General features: G+C 39.9%; 1 protein-coding gene across 1 annotated transcript in view; it reads left to right on the forward strand.

Annotated features, from left to right (window-relative positions):
* The window catches only part of Piwil4 (piwi like RNA-mediated gene silencing 4), a 35,306-nt gene that overhangs the window by 1,638 nt on the left and 16,844 nt on the right, over positions 1-16,824 (forward strand). The window contains exons 3-9 of the mRNA XM_090319770.1: positions 2,586-2,717; positions 4,625-4,839; positions 6,412-6,533; positions 9,048-9,128; positions 12,354-12,551; positions 14,732-14,843; positions 16,020-16,143. Of these exons, the coding sequence (XP_090175896.1) occupies positions 2,586-2,717; positions 4,625-4,839; positions 6,412-6,533; positions 9,048-9,128; positions 12,354-12,551; positions 14,732-14,843; positions 16,020-16,143 (984 nt within the window). The remainder of the gene's footprint in view (positions 1-2,585; positions 2,718-4,624; positions 4,840-6,411; positions 6,534-9,047; positions 9,129-12,353; positions 12,552-14,731; positions 14,844-16,019; positions 16,144-16,824) is intronic.

The raw sequence follows: 16,824 nt of genomic DNA on the forward strand, positions 1-16,824 counted from the left end.
AAAACCACTAGAAATCTATGACATCCAAATGCAATGTTGTCACCTGCTGGGATGGTAGAGGCATGGCAAAATGCCACTGTGGACTTCTTTTTCCTCTTCCCTCTTCCCTTGGGACACACAACCCTGTTTGATGGTAGCTCTCTTCCCTGCAACCCTGATGAGGTGTTGGGATTCTTGTCAACATGCCACTTCAAGTACCATGGTCACAATAAGAGTTGGCATGTCCAATACATTCCTTATAGGCTTCTGCAAGATAGCAGAGACTATGTGGCTCAAATAATAGAAATTTATTTTCTATCATTCTGGAAGTATTAAATCTGAGATCAAGGTGTTAGCAGGGTTAATTTCTTTTGAGGCCTCTCTCTGTGGCTTATAACTGGTTTGTGTCTCTGTGGATCACATGTTTCATCTGAACATTTCTATGTTCTAATTCCTCCTCATATGACATCAGACAGATTATTAGTCACCTAATTAGTAGTAACGTAACTTTAACTTACTTTTTGAAGGCCCTGTCTCCAAATAAGAGTAGCATTCTGAAGTACCATGGATTAGGATTTCTGCATGTGCATGTTGTGGGGACATAGTTCATCCCATGACCTCAGGTGAAACCTGTTAGTTCCCCTGTTCTGGACACCAAATCAAGCTTTTGATTTCTAATAAATATAAAAACTCTAGTCACATAGAACCTCCCAAACGAAGAGTCTGGAGCTCTCACTTTTCTCATGGTTGGCTTTTCTATGCCTTGTGGAAGATTCTCAGTTCCCACTTATGCACCCCTTCTATTCCTGGCAGGAAATTCTTCAGCCCCACTTGCACACCCTTGGGTAATCTGGACTCACACAATGAATGGGAGTACACCAGAGAGACCCTGTACCATTCTGACATCATTCCATTTTCTAGACAGTTTTTTCCATGTTAGCTGTACGTTCTTATGAATACCAAGTGATGAAAATCCTTTTGAAAGATAGATTCAATGTGTTTGTTTAATGTATTTGTTTAATGTGTTTGTTTGTATAATGTATTTGCATATAATTACCATTTTAACTATTAAATCCATCCTTTGCACAACTGAAAATCTATTCACATTAAATGATAAATTCGGGGCCAGGAATTCAGTCTAGTGGTAGATTGCTTGCCTAGCATACACGAAGACCCGGGTTCGATTCCTTGGTACCACATACATAGAAAAAAGCCAGAAGTGGTGCTGAGGCTCAAGTGGTGAAACTCTAGCCTTGAGAAAGTCTAAGGACAGTGCCCAGGCCCTGAGCTCAAGCCCAAGACTGGCAAAAAGAAAGAAAGAAAGAAAGAAAGAAAGAAAGAAAGAAAGAAAGAAAGAAAGAAAGAAAAATTGTCCTTTTCCCTCAGTCCTTACTATTTACCATCCCACAATAACTTGAAATTTTAGGAAGTAACCAACATCTTTCGAAATTGGACAGTGTACTGAGGTTAATATAATTTGAAAATGGAATAGAATTAGTAGGATAGCATTCTATTGAAAGTAGTATTTTGATAGATTTTTTAAAATTAGATTTTGTTACAGGCTCCAATGAGAAAGATAAGGTCAGCGGTCAGAGCAGATTCAAGCGACAACTTGGGGGAGTTGCATATAATATCTATACTATAAAACAATCCACATCAGAATTCCAGATATCCATTGCTCTTATTATTTTGAAGTAATATGCTTTGATTTTTGTCATTTTATTGTCTTCAAAGCGTCAAAGACACACCCCCAACATTCATTCATTTTGAAATAAATTTTAAGCTGGGTGCTGGTGGCTCACATCTGTAAGCATAGCTACCCAAGAGGCTGAGGTCGGAGGATTGCATTTCAAAGCCAGCATAAGCAGGAAAGTCTGAGAGGCGTCTTCTATCTCCAAGTAACCACCACAAACCTGGAAATGGAATTGTTTGTAGCTTCAAGTGGTAGAGTACTCACCTTGAGCACAAAAGCTCAGGGACAACACCTGGGCCCTGAGTCCAAACCCCACAACACACACACACACACACACACACACACACACACACACACACACACACAAAGGAAGAAAGAAATAATTTTAATTACACGTATTCTGGGTAGTTCCTTTTCTTTTCACTGGGGAAAACAAACAAAAAAAACCCTGTGCAGACATTGGCACAGATTTCCAGCATTGCTGTCAAGAATGAAAACAGGAAGTTATGTAGACATGGGAAGATAGATTTCTCTCCTTGACCACAAAGTAAAAGTTTAAAATATAATGAAATAGGCATGGGTGGGATTGGGCCAGATAGGGAAAATGATGGAAAGGGTGACATTGATCAAAATACATGATACTTGTAAACTGACATTTTGATTTGAAATCCTTTTGTATAACTACTTAAAATAATAAAACTATTTTAAGAATAAAACAAGAACATATTTTATGTCTAACCAAAATATTCTGTATTTTCTTCACAGTCTAATTCTTAGGTGAAAACCTGTTGTATAGTCAATAATGTTTTAAAATTCACAAACATCTGCATCTGAGCTTGTAGATTCATTATTGATTAATAATAGCTTATATCATTAGAATGATATGTAAGTTATTACTGTGTCCTTATTTTAGATAAAGAAGGTATGCCTTTGAGTAGTGCTGAAAGTACTGTTGCAGAGAAAAGTGTGAAACTGAGACGAGACTTCATGGATCTGGGTATCTGTATCAGAGAGAAATTGGCACATGTGAAAGACTGTAAAACAGGTATGCAGTATGCGGTATTCATAGTACTTTTTTTTTTCAGTCATGGGGCTTGAACTCTGGGCTTGGGTCAGTCCCTGAACTCTTCAGCTCAAGGAGCTCAAGGCTTATCATCCTACCACTTGAGCCACAGCCTCACTCCCCATTTTCCAGTGGTAACTTGGAGATGAGTCTCACAGACTTTAGTGCCTGGGCTGGCTTTGAACCACGATCCTCAGAGGTCAGCCTTCTGAGTAGCTAGGATTACAGGCGTGAGCCACCATGCCCAGCTAATACTTATTTTTTAATGGTACCCAATCTGGCTTAAGAAATTTCCATTCCTAAATCTAAAATAGGTAAGTTCATATACTTACAGAATGTTTTGCTGTATGTGAAGCACTATCTAGACACTTTAGATGTTAAGTCATCATCTAGCAAACTACTGCATGCACACACACACACACACACACACACACACACACATGCACACACAGAAAAGAAAATGTTTTGTGACATAGTCCTTACCTTACCATATGCCAGGCATTTTGATCCATTCTGCTGTATTTGTCTTTTCCTAACTGTGGCACAGATGGGACTTGGCTATCTATACCCACTGATGGAGAAGACCTTAAAAGATCTCATCAATTCTGACATTTTCTAGGTTGACTTCCCTTTGTCCATGTATCTGAGCTACTATGTTGCCATTTCCTCAGGATCTGAAAGAACAAAAGAGATCTTTCCTTTAACTGAAATAGCACTAGAACTTCTGGCTCCTAACAGATATATACAGAGAGGAAACACTGAGGTAAACACAACACCACTTTGAAGTCTCATGCTTCCACTCCCTCCAGAGAAAACAAAAGTCATGCCTATTTGATGTCATTCTTTTCTGTAAGTCAGAGTGTAGGAATTATACATTCTATGATACAGACTGTGTGTGTGTCCTCATGAGGAGAGACGAGATAAAAAGAAACTCCTTAATGATTATTCTCCTGGATTTTGTCCAGGGATAGAATGGAGCATATGTCATCCTGGGTACTTACTATGCCATGGTTATCTCTGATTTTATCCTATGCACTTTTAAGTTGTAAATAAAAATTTCTGTAGGAGGCAAGAACTTCTAAATACTCATATGGTCTCCCTACAGAAAATAGAAGCACCAGACCCTATTGACCTGTACACAGAAAAGATACAAATCCTTCCTCAGTACCCTTCATATCTCAGGGTCTCCTTAACTAGTTGCAGAATGATCTAATCACTGTGGGAACCTTTCAGAACTTTCAGAAGTTTGGTTAGTTTTTTTTTTTTTTTTTTTTTTTGCTAGTCCTGGGGCTTGAACTCAGGGCCTGAGCACTGTCCTTGGACTTTTTTTTCTCAAGGCTAGTGGTCTGTCACTTGAGCTACAGCACCACTTCCAGATTTTTTCTATGCATGTGGCGCTGAGGAATCGAATCCAAGTCTTCATGCGTGCTGGGAAAGCACTCTACTACTAAGCCAAACTCCTGGCCCCATTTGGTTACCTTTTGATTATTGAGGATTTCCCAGAGGTTGGGGTGTTACGCTATTAAGAACCTGTCTGTTTCTTTGTAGTCTGAGAACAACATGATTTTATAGCAGAGTATGAGAATGTTACTGCAATGAGCTGGAAGCAGGCTTGGGAGGAGCCTGGGTCCATTACTTCTCCCATAGTTAAGAATGTTAGCTGCCGCTTCTCTGTTTCTCCGTTGCCTTACTTCACAAATAATAACACTTTAATTTACAATGGTATGACAAGGCTTCAGGTTTTAGACATTAACTTACACTGCTGACTAAAACTGCTTGCTTTAAAGCAACTATTGCATAAATGTAAATTAAAATTTTAAATATGCTTAATATTAACGTGGCGTAGATTTTTAGTGAAAAAGTATTGTTATTTTTGTTTGTTTCCTAAGGTTTGAGTGGATTACCTGTGAAGCTGGTTACAAATCTCTTCAATTTAGATTTACCCCAAGACTGGCAGCTATACCAGTACCATGTGACATACAGTCCAGATATTGAATCTAGAAGACTGAGGATTGCTTTGCTTTATAATCACAGTGAACTTGCCAACAAAGCAAAAGCATTTGATGGTGTTATCCTTTTTCTCTCACAAAAGCTAGAAAAAAAGGTAGACTGTGGTTAATTTTCATTCTATATGTGTGTATGTATATGCATGCAGATGTATGCTTAGACATATGTATATAAAAGATAAGGCCAGGTACCCACAGAACATGCTTCTAATCCTGGCTAGTCAGGAGGCTGAGGTCTGAGGATCGGTTCAAAGTCATCCCGGGCAGGAAAGTCGGTGAGACTCTTTATCTCCAATAAACTGTAAGAAAACAGGAAGTGGTGCAGATCCAAGTGGCAGTGCTAGCCTTGAATGCAAGCGCTGGGGAGAGTACCCAGGCCCTGAGTTCAAGCGCTGGGGACAGTACCCAGGCCCTGAGTTCAAGCGCTGGGGACAGTGCCCAGGCCCTGAGTTCAAGCGCTGGGGGACAGTGCCCAGGCCCTGAGTTCAAGCGCTGGGGGACAGTGCCCAGGCCCTGAGTTCAAGCGCTGGGGGACAGTGCCCAGGCCCTGAGTTCAAGCGCTGGGGGACAGTGCCCAGGCCCTGAGTTCAAGCCCCAGTACTGACCAAAAAATATTTAAAGATAGGATTTTTTCTCATGAAAATTAGATTATTTAACTTTTTACTTTTTTCTGTTCCTGGCTAGAAAGCTCAAACACTTCCTAGGTTTTTTTTTTTTTTTAAATCAGTACTTGATTATATGATGAAGCTTCCAGTATTCTAGCACTTTAAAAGTAAGAGCTACAAGTGTCCTAAAAATAGGCATCATTTTTTAAACCTTTCCATAAATGGGCAAGACCTTGAAAAACACCATTTAATTGTGGCTTCAGAGCTTTTAATTTATTCCATTATCTGCTTTTCTGTTTTATGAGTAAGCTTTTAAAAGTATGCCCTTTGTAATTCACAAACTTGGCATCGACAGTGCAGTCCACTGAGAGACTTCTGGGTATGCAAACAGTCCTGGAAATGGGTGCATTGTGTACTCTTACAGTATATACATATGTGAAACTTTCTTTTTTTCTTTTTTCTTTATTTTTTAATTTTATTTTTGGGATAATGTATAGAGGGGTTACAATTACAGTCATCAGGTAGTAGGTGCATTACTTCTTGCACATTGATACCCATTCTCATGTTTTGCCCATTTCCCTCCCCCAACACTTCCCAATCATCTTGTTTTCCCCCTTCCCCTCCTTATTTCTAATGAATAAATGTATATACAATATACCAGGTAATAAAGTCAGATAGTGAAGCTTTCTTGAGAGAGTGTCCCTTAATCTTTATCAGACTCTTAAAGTAATTTGTGATATGTCATTTTCTTGCCCACCAAAATGGTTACAATCCAGGTTCTGGAATTTTCTTTGTACCAAACCTTTTAGTTATGAATCTTGCTTTAATTTTCTCTCATTGAGTTAGAGAATAGAGATACATTTTATGTGTGTGTGGAGGGGTGTGTGGTGTGTGAGACACCAAGAAAATAAAACCTCTCCCAACATAATATAAGCATTAAATCATTAATTATGTAGAATCATCTGCAGTTTTGTTTTCACTCATGTACTGGTGGGTTTATGATATCTTCATTGTACATGTTTGATGATGACCAGCAAAGTGCATTTTAAATTTCTATTTTCCCAGGTCACAGAACTGTCAAGTAAAACTCACAGAGATGAGACTGTAAAGATGACTGTTACTCTAACATGTGAACTGGCCTCAAGCTCTCCTGTGTGCATCCAGTTCTTCAATATCATCTTCAAAAAGTAAGGCACTTTAAATGTAAATTTAATTTGGACTAATGATACCTCTCAGCATGGAGCCTGGAATTAAAATGTTTGGATGTCTATGTTAAGTCTGAATGCCCAGGTCCTTATCATGAGCTCCAGATCCCATGCTTTGCGTTAGAAATACTGTTGCCTGGCTGGGCACTGGTGGCTGATACCTGTAACCCTAGCTACTCTGGAGGCTGAGATCTAAGGATCACGGTTCAAAGGCAGCCCAGACACTGAAGTCCTCAGGACTCTTAGCTCCAATTAATCACCAGAAAACTGAAAGTGGTGCTGAAGAGCTCAGAGACAGGGCCCGGGCCCAGAGTTCTACTCCCATGACCAACAGAAAAAAAGAAAGAAAGAAAAAATATTGGTGCCTTACTCCCTCCTCTTGTCTGGGTTTTTTTCCTGAGTAAACCTGTGCTGGTCTTGTGCCATCTGTTTGTCTACTATGTACCTTTGTACCTTTTTTGTGGGGAGGGAGCGGGGAGGCCAGACATGGGGCTTGAACACAGGGCCTGAATGCTGTCCCTGAGCAATTTTTACTAAAGGCTAATGCCCTACCACTTTGAGCCACAGATCCACTTCCAGTTTTTGAATATTTAATTAGAGATAAAAGCCCCACAGGAACTTTTCTGCCTGGGCTGGCTTTGAACCATGATCCTCAGATCTCAGCCTCCTGAGTAGCTAGGATTACTGGCACCCAGCTTACTATGTACCTTTTTAACTTCACAATTTGTGGGCTGTGATCCAGCAACAATGTCACCATTAAGTTTTTTTTACCTACTTTTATGTACTTGACAATCGTTTGAAAAATTCTGTCACAGCTTTTCATCAGCACATATCATCCTTGTGCAGTATTATCAGACCTGAGACAAAGCATTCAAGGGCTATTGCCATGGCATTGTAGAAGGAGTGTTCCCTTTTACTTTTCTTCATTTCCAGTATGCCATTACATCCTGACCCCTAGACTTAAGTTCACTGTGTTTGGCTTAATCAACGGAAGGGTTTATTTTTCTCCTAGCTGGATGATTGGAACATAAAAGGGAATCACCATCTGCCTTCTGTCCTGGCAACACCCTCACCCCCTTCCCTTGGTCACATGTACACCTGGGGTCGAAGGAAGGAACTAAATTATTCACTGTTATGCAGGCTGATGTAAGGATCATTTGTTCCAGAATCATTTGGGGTAGGATTTGATCAAGGACAGATTCTGTAGCGCCTCGCCAGATCAAACAGACAGAATACTATGAGTGGGGCCTGGAAATTGAATGCTTCCCAGGTGAGAAGCAGACTCTAAAGCATCTGTGCAGTTCTGCAGACTGCTGGCATGAGCCATCCCTGTGAGCTGCTCAGAAACCGTAGCCTATCACCCACCTGCCCAGTACAGCCTCCTGAGAGGACAAACTCAGGGAAGGGTTAGCTCTTAGTAAGTAGTAGACTCACATAATGAAACACTACATACAGGTGCACTTTTTCCTAATTCTAATTCTAAATTGCATTCAATCTCTTTTGATCATATCTGACATTTATCTTTTGAGAAGTAAGCCTGGCACCTGCCCCTCTAAGGGGGGATTATTTTAAATCAGTTGACATTTGTAAGATGCCCGGCAAAGCATCTTTGTAAGTGGCAAAGCATTTTCAACTGTTTTATCATAGAACATGCTTGCATGACAACTCTGAGGAAGGTACTTGTTATATAAATCCCACTTTATAAATAGGGAGGCATTCAGGCTAGTGGCTGACACCTGTAATCCTAATTCTTCAGAAAGCTGAGAGAAGAGGATTGCAGCTTGAATCCAACCTAGGCAGAAGAGTCCATGAGAGTCTTATCTGCAGTTAACCAGCAAAAAGCAGGAGGTGGTTATGTGGCTCAAAAAGTAGAGTGCCAGGGAGGGTGCCCTGGCCCTGAGTTCAAGCCACACTATGAAGGAAGAAAGGAAGGAAGGGAGGGAGGGAAGGGAAGGGAAAGGAAGGGAAGGAAAATGAGACTTGACCTGTGATATTGGTAGCCGACATGACAGAAGTAGAATACTTGTGTTCTGACTTGGACTCAAGACATCCTATAGCCGCCCTCCCTCCATGCAGTTGCCTCCTTTTTGTGATCTGATTTCCTCTGTGTGCTGGTGGCAATGGGACCAGTGGTGAAGGGGCCACCACATTGATGTGAGACCCCTGGGCAGCTCGAGCAGCTTTATCAGAAATGCTTGCGTCTTCTCAAAATAAGATAAGAGGTGGGTCACCCTCAACCTTTCCAGCTAACTAAAACGTTACAGTAACCACAGTTGTAGTTTCTAATGACCACACATTTGTCATTGAAGTTAAGCTCAGTTGGAGAAAAATAACTTCATTATGTCATTCTTAAATATGAACTGACAATCCACATATAGATGGATATTCATTCTAGTGGGAGAATTCTGTAAGTATTTTATGTTCAACTTGAGTACAAATTTAAAAATATGCTTTATTGACTAATATTTACCAAAGATTCAAAAAATACCCTTGCAGGATATTAAAAAAGTTGTCCATGTATCAAATTGGACGGAACTTCTACAGCCCTTCAGAGGCAATGGAAATTCCCCAGCACAAGTAAGTTTATATTTTTCTGTTCCTCTAAAATGGTTGAAATGTGAACAGGATAATTTATAATGCAATATAACATTTTTTCCTCCTGTGAGAATCTTTGTAATTTAGCATGTAATGGACTGTTATAGTTGTTGAATATTTTAAATTATATTGTTGAATTATAGAGTGAAATTTGAACCCTTTTTTATATTGTTCTGTACAAGGACATTATAAATTCTAGAAGGAATTCAGAAACTGAATTTCTGAATATAACAATGAAATAAAAAAGACAAGCTGTGCTATTTTGTAACACATACCTGGTTTTCTGTGGTCTTACTGCAGTTAGAACATCCAAAGTGGTTGACATGACATCATTGGGTAAATAGAGGTCAGACAGAAATTCAACAGCTACCTTAGTAAAGGAAAAAATTATTTTGACTATTTGTATAATATTTATCTCAAACTGGGAGTTAATGCTGCAGGGAAAATGGGCGACCCTGCCTTAAACTCAGTACATAGCTCTCCAGAAACACACACACAGGCACACACACACACACACACACACACACAAAATGTATGTTCAATAGATTGTGTGTGTGTGAACAACATATGATTGTTCTCTATTAATCTCTGTTACCCTAAACTGGTTGGTACATAGCTCTCTAGAAAAAAATATATACATACACACATATAATGGATATTTAATATATATTATATATGTATAACATATGGTTGTTCTCTATTGTTCTCCATTGCATTAAACTGGTTGCTATGTAGCTCTCTAGAAAAAAAAGAAAACAGCACATATATATGCATGCAAACGCACATATATTTTATCTTATGTGTATAAAAGATGTGGATATTCTCTATTCTCATATATATCACATAAATAAAATAAATGTAAATATGTGTTTATGTATATTTGTGTCAATTTATATGTTGGCACTGGGGCTTTAACTCAAGGCCTTACTGTCACTTTGTTTTTTTCTGTTATGCTTGTAATCTGCCACTCAGGCCATACTACCAGTTCCAGTTTTTTTTGCTAATTAATTGGAGATAACCCTCAGATTTGTCTACTCCATTGGCTTCAAAATACAATCCTCACATGTCAGTCTCTGAAGCAGCTAGGGATGTAGGTGGGAGCAACCAGTGCTTGGCGGTCCCTAGAATTTTGTGATCAAGGTAAAGATAAGCACCCAGCCTACCAAAAGCAGATACATGATCAAAGTGCATAAATGTTTGAAAGTCAGAGTGGATAGGGATATCCATGGGATGTTGAGCTGCATATGCTTGCCCTGCAGATTGGCCTAGTATCACAACAAGCTAAGTCCTCAAAGGACAAACTAGAATTATTTGTTTAAAAAAAATTTGTCTATTTGTTCATGTCATTTCTGTAATTTCTTTTTGTTTTTTTTCTTTTTATTTTTTGTCAGTCGTGGGGCTTGAACTCTGAGCTAGTGCTGTACCACTTTCAGCCACAGTGCTACTTCTCGTTTTCTGGTGGTTGATTGGCGCTAAGAGTCTCATGGACTTTCATTCCCAGGCTGGCTTGAACCACGATTCTCAGATCTCAGCTTCCTGAGTAGCTAGGATTACAGGTGTGAACTACTGGCACCTGGCTGTAACTTCTTATTCAAGATTTTTTCAGTCTGTATAGAAAGGAAGCATAGATCTGCAAGTTAAATTATTCAGGGCCTCAAGTCCTCTTTTGGCTTTTTCACTCCAGGCTAGCACTCTACCACTGAGCCACATCTCCAGTTTGAGCTTTTAGTGATGAGTATCTCACAGACTTTTCTGCCCAGACTAGTTTAGAGTAGCAGTCCTCAGATCTCAGTTTCCTGAGTAGCTACAATTAAAGGCATGAGTCACTACTATCACTTTCACTTGTGTGTCTTAATCTCATGATTAAATCTGCCCATTGCCTTCAGCTTGGAAGGGGTGCACTTTGCCAAACCACATGTGTGTATGTGTGACCAATGGTTTTACAAACACTTCGTTCCTACAGCATCTTTGCCTTTCTGCATGCTGCTCTCCTCTCTTCACCCCCCAACAATTGCACTGTACAGAGACATTTTTGGTTCTCACTGCAGGGAGTATGCCACTGAAACCCAGTGGGTAGAAACAAGGAATGCTAGCTGGGTGCAGTGGCTCACACCTGTAATTCTAGCTACTCAGGAGGCTGAGACCTGAGGATAGAGGTTCAAGCAGCCCCGCACAAAAGAACCTGAGGCTCTTATCTCCAGTTAACCTATAGAAAATAGAAAGTGGGGCTTGGCTCAAGGATAGGGAGGTAGCTTTGAGCTGAAGAGCTCAGGGACAACACCCAGGCTGAGTTCAAGCACCATGACCCACAAAGAGGGGGGGGGGGAGAATGAATGAATAAATGTGCTGTTCACTACCATAAAGTGCAAGGAACAGCTCCTAACAAAGATTATCTGGTCTAAAATGTCAGTAGTACCAAGTGAGAAACTTGCCTTACAGAAATAGATTTTGCCCTAAATATATGCCAGACACTCCAACAGAAAATAGATTTTAGTCAGCAACTTGAAGAAATCACATTAAAGAAAAAAGTTATCTGTAGAGAACAGAGTGAAAAATCACCACTTAAGAAATCTCTGCTTTATGTGGCTATTAGATCCAAACAGTACAAGAGCGAGGACTCAATACTATGGACATGGTATTGGAAATATAAACAGAACTACATAGTCATAAAAACCTATGACTCTATAGACATAATGTTTTATTTCATAAATTAATATGTGTCTATGATATACAAACCCTTAGCCTAATTTTGATTATGTTCTAAAAACTAAGTGCCAGTGATTGTATGTAGAGATTCCCTTCTTGAACCCTTGCTTGTTAAATACGTCATTTGAAATACAATGTAAAAATCAAGGTTAATAAATTATTCAATAAAAAAATAAAATTGTCTTGTTAGGAAAAAAAATCTCTGTTTTATCAGGCACTGGCTAAGCAGTAGACTGAGATTGGAGGATCAACGGTTCAACGACAGCCTGGACAGGAAAAGTCTATGAGACTCTTATCTTCTTAACACCAGAAAACTGGAAGTGGAGCTGTGGCTCTAAGTGGCAGATGGCTAGCCTTGAACAAAAGAGTTCAGGAATAGCACCGAAGCCCTGAGTTAAAGCCCCATACATGACACACATACATATAAAAGCATCTCTATTGTTTTCCTGATATAACATTTTAAATATGAATTTTTTCTTGTTTTAATTTATGTTTTTAAAGATTATCCATTTGGCCTGGGTTTGCCATTTCTGTGTCACATTTTGAAAGCAGGCTTCTGTTTAGTGCTGATGTAAGTTATAAAATCCTCCGGAACGAAACGGTTCTGGAGTTTATGACTAACCTCTATTACAACACCGGCGTATCTGACTTCACCCAGATGTGTGAGAAGCAGCTTCTAGGGCTTATTGTCCTTACAAGGTAAACACCCGCGACATAAATGTTTTCCTTAGAATGAATTACTTTAGGTCTCTGTGAATAGGAATTTCATTGGAGCATTGGCTAAACGTAAGTTTGGTTGCCTGTGCGGATGAGGCTGTCTCTGATACCTGAAGTTCAGGCTGTCCCACGCTGACATGGTCCCATAGTATTACTTTTAGGATCCTCCTCTTCTATTGTGATCCTCAGCAACCAGAACTTTGTTACTTTAGTGCTTCTGCCTGGATTCCTTTCCTCAAGTTCTGTACTTTAAAACTTCGCCTCCACAGATGAAGTCTGTTTCTCACCTGCCAGCTCCCATAAGCACTTTGCTTTTAGCCAACTTTTGATGGCCATTATATTGCATTTATTATGTTGCAGTACTGAACAGGAGATCCATAACTCACCTTTTCTATTTAAGGTCTTTTAGCTCAAGAGCACATTTCACTTATTGGTAAATCTCTACACTGAGCTACATATAATTTTCCCTCCATGCACATTGAACTGAATTAAAAATTGGTAGGTTAAATGACTTCCTGAATTCAAAAAAAGCTAAGCATATACCTCTTTTTCTGGTTCTGAGGCTTGAACTCAGGGTCTGGGTGCTGTCCTGAGCCTCTTTCACTCAAAGTGAACACTCTATCACTTGAGCCACAGCACCACTTTTGGCTTTTTCCAGATAGTTTATTGGAGATAAGATTCTCAGACTTTTCTGCCCAGGCTGCTTTCAAACCATGATCCTCAGATCTCAGCCTCTTGAGTATCAGCATACTTTTTACTTTGTAAAAAATTGTTATTAAAGTGTAGTACATGACTACCATTTCATAAGTCAGGTAATGAGTGCATTTCTTTTTTTTGGACATTGTCATTCCTTTCTTTGCTTCCCACCCCCCCCACCACATTCCCCCTCCAATCCCTGCCCATATAAGCATGTACTTTTGCTCACCCAAGGAGGAATCTTTTAAGGGACATGCTGGTCTTTCCATTTAGGGTTATTGTCTGGGTCCTGTAGGAGAGGGGTAGGACTAGTTGAATACCATACCACCTGAACCAGGATGGCCTCCCCTCTGCACTTCTATCAAGATCTTGATGGGTAGCATACCATACTCTTTCAAGAAACCACCTTTCAGGGTACCTAGCTCGCTGGTGAAATTTGCCTTGGCGATTTCTGCTGGCTGGGCACATGTCAGGCTATTCTAGGCTGCACAGATCTGAGTGGGGAAGGATACCCAGAGTGGTCTTAGGCAACCTGTCCCACATTAATTAAACAAAATGGCAGAATTGTGCAGTTGGTTAGACTACTTGGTATTTTTATTTTTGCCAGTACCAGGGCTCAAACTCAGGGCCTAAGTATTGTTCTGGAACTTTCTCAAGGCTAGCACTCTACCGCTTGAGCCACACTGCCACCTTTGGCGCGCTCTCTCTCTCTCTCTCTCTCTCTCTCTCTCTCTCTCTCTCTCTCTCTCTCTCTCTCTCTCTCTCTCTCTCTCTCTCTCTCTCTCTTTCGTCAGTCATGGGATTTGAACTTTGGGTTTGGGTGTTGTCCCTGAGCTCTTCAGCTGATGGTTAATTGGTAATAAGAATCTCATGGACTTTAGTGCCCGGGCTGGCTTTGAACTGTAATCCTCAGATCTCAGCCTCCTGAGTAGCTAGGATTACAGGCATGAGCCACCACACTCAGCTACTTCTGGCTTTTTCTATGTATGTGGTACTGAGGAATCGAACCCGGGTCTTCATGATGCTAGGCAAACATTCTATCACTAGGCCAAACTCCCAACCCATCCTAATTGGTTTTTTTTTTTTATCAGAAAGAATTCCTGGTTTCAAAACAATTTGGATGACATCAGAGCAGCTGGAAATTTTAAAGTAAAGCTTCCTCAGTTGAACACTTAACCATGATTTGATAGAAATTAGATTATCAATGAGAAATACGTATTGTATTCTACCAAGTTTCTCATTGGACTTGTTGAAATATGAGATCTTGTATACCAAAACAGTAATACTCTTAGTAACTTGTTAGTAAGAATTGACCATGCTAAAAATAAAAAGTGACTATCTTACGTTACTGTCTCATAATTTCTGGCATTCTGGAATTTGTCTAAAACTTTGAGTTACAAGAGTGGTGAAACAGTTGTTTGAGAGATTTGGAAAGCTTTTTGTTTTAAGTTTCCTGTATTTACCAGATACAATAACAAAACCTACCGCATTGATGACATCGACTGGTCGGTGAAGCCTGTGCATACCTTTCAGAGGCGAGATGGCTCTGAAATCTCTTATGTGGATTATTACAAGCAGGTACAAATGTGTTTATTTTCTTTCCTCTTAGCTTAGAGAACTTTCCATATTTCTTTTCAGTGCAAAAAGTTACCCAGGTTGCCAGACTGGGTCTGCCTTCCAAGACATTTTATATTGTCCCCTCTCCAGCCCCACTGTCCCTGGTATAGCTGAGATCCACACTCAGCTGCCTGCTTCTTGCTTCTTGCTGGTATTCTCACTTTTCTTCTGATATGTCACTTATAAGCTTAAGACAGCCCGTGACTTTTTATTGCTTTAGTAGTCAAATATAAACTGTGCAAACCTTTCCTTTTTTCTTTTTCTTTTGTCTGCAATGGGACTTGAACTCAAGGTCTGGGCACTGTCCCTGAGGTTTTTTTGCTGAAGGTTAATGTTCTACCACGTAAGCCACAAAATTGGAGAGAAGAATCTCACAGACTTTTCTGCCTGGGCTGGCTTCAGACTATGATCCAGAGCAGCTAGGATATAGGCATGAACTAACAGTTCCTTGAAGGCCTTTCAAAATCCTTTATCTTTTGGTCACCCTGTGCCTTTAAGCCTCATCTCTTGAATTCTGTGTTTCTCTTCTGTGTATTTTCACACACAAAAATGCCTTCCTCTTTCCCCCTACTGTTTAAAGCCAGACAAAATTAAATATTCTTCACTATTTAGCTCAGCAATCAGTTCTCAGGGAAGCTCTATGGCTGTCTTCCCAGGGCTCATTAGATCATCTTAAGTGGGATACCAGTGGTCTGATCTCTCTAAAATATAGTGTAAGCCCTTTATTTCTGGATACCCACAGTTAGCACAATTCCTTGCACATATAAGATATCCCAGAGACATTTACTGATGGTCTTCCGCTCCCATGAAAGCTCTAGACACTGGCATTGAGTCAGCTGCAGGGGAAGTCACTGGACTCCATGTAGCTGAATCAGCTGGAGAAGCATGAGAACGGCTTCTTACACACTGTATCACATTATAAAAATAATTAAAATAATAAAGCTGACCATTATATTTAAAAGAATGAGTCCTTAAAGGAAAGTTATAAAGTTTAGGAAACTGAGGGATATTTTTTCTTCCACAAAAAAGGCTTGTTTACATATACACTTTGGGATTTGCTTCTTTCTTATAACTAAAGATTCTCTTCATGCAGTGTTTCCTTATTAACTTTTCCCTCATTAATCTTGCATTTTATAGCAATATGATATTACTTTATCTGACCTAAATCAGCCAGTGCTTGTTAGTCTGTTAAAAAGCAAGAGAAATGACAACACTGAACCTCAGATTGTCCACCTGATACCTGAGCTTTGCTTTCTAACAGGTAATGTTTATGTTTTAAAACTTTAATAGGTTTTAGACCACAGGCTCATGAACCTTAGCAGTAGGCACAAATTTATGGTAGCTGAGTGCCAGGGCACTAATTAACTCATGGAGAATGACTTTTTTTTTTTTTTTTTGCCAGTCCTGGGGCTTGCACTCAGGGCCTACGCACTGTCCTTGGGTTTTCACAAGGCTAGAGCTCTAACATTTGAGCTATAGCACCATTTCCAGCTTTTTTCTATTTATGTGGTACCAAGGAATGGAACCCAGGTCTTCGTGCATGCTAGGCAAGCACTCTTCCACTAGGCCCAACTCCTGGCCCCTGGAGAATGGCCTTTTAAAGTAATATGCTCAATAGTAAAGATAAGTGAAAGGATATAGTGCTGTTTAAAATCTATTGACTCTACCCTATGTATCCCACTTGTTACTTTGGTACAAAATAGGCCTCTAAATAATTTTCTGAAATGAATCTGCTTTTTGCAGTTTTATTTAGTTTTATTTCTATTGGTTGGAGGGCTTGAACTCAGGGCGTAGGTGCTGTCCCTTAGCTCTCTTGCTCAAGGCTGTTGCTCTACCACTTAGAACCATAGCTCCACATCCAGTTTTCTGGTGGGTAGTTGGACATTAGAGTCTCATGGAGGACTTTTCCTGCCCCAGCTAGCTTTGAACCTTCATCCTCAAA

This window comes from Megascapheus bottae, chromosome 27 (genome assembly GCF_031878675.1).
Source record: "Megascapheus bottae isolate mThoBot1 chromosome 27, mThoBot2.hap1, whole genome shotgun sequence".
NCBI lineage: Eukaryota > Metazoa > Chordata > Mammalia > Rodentia > Geomyidae > Megascapheus > Megascapheus bottae.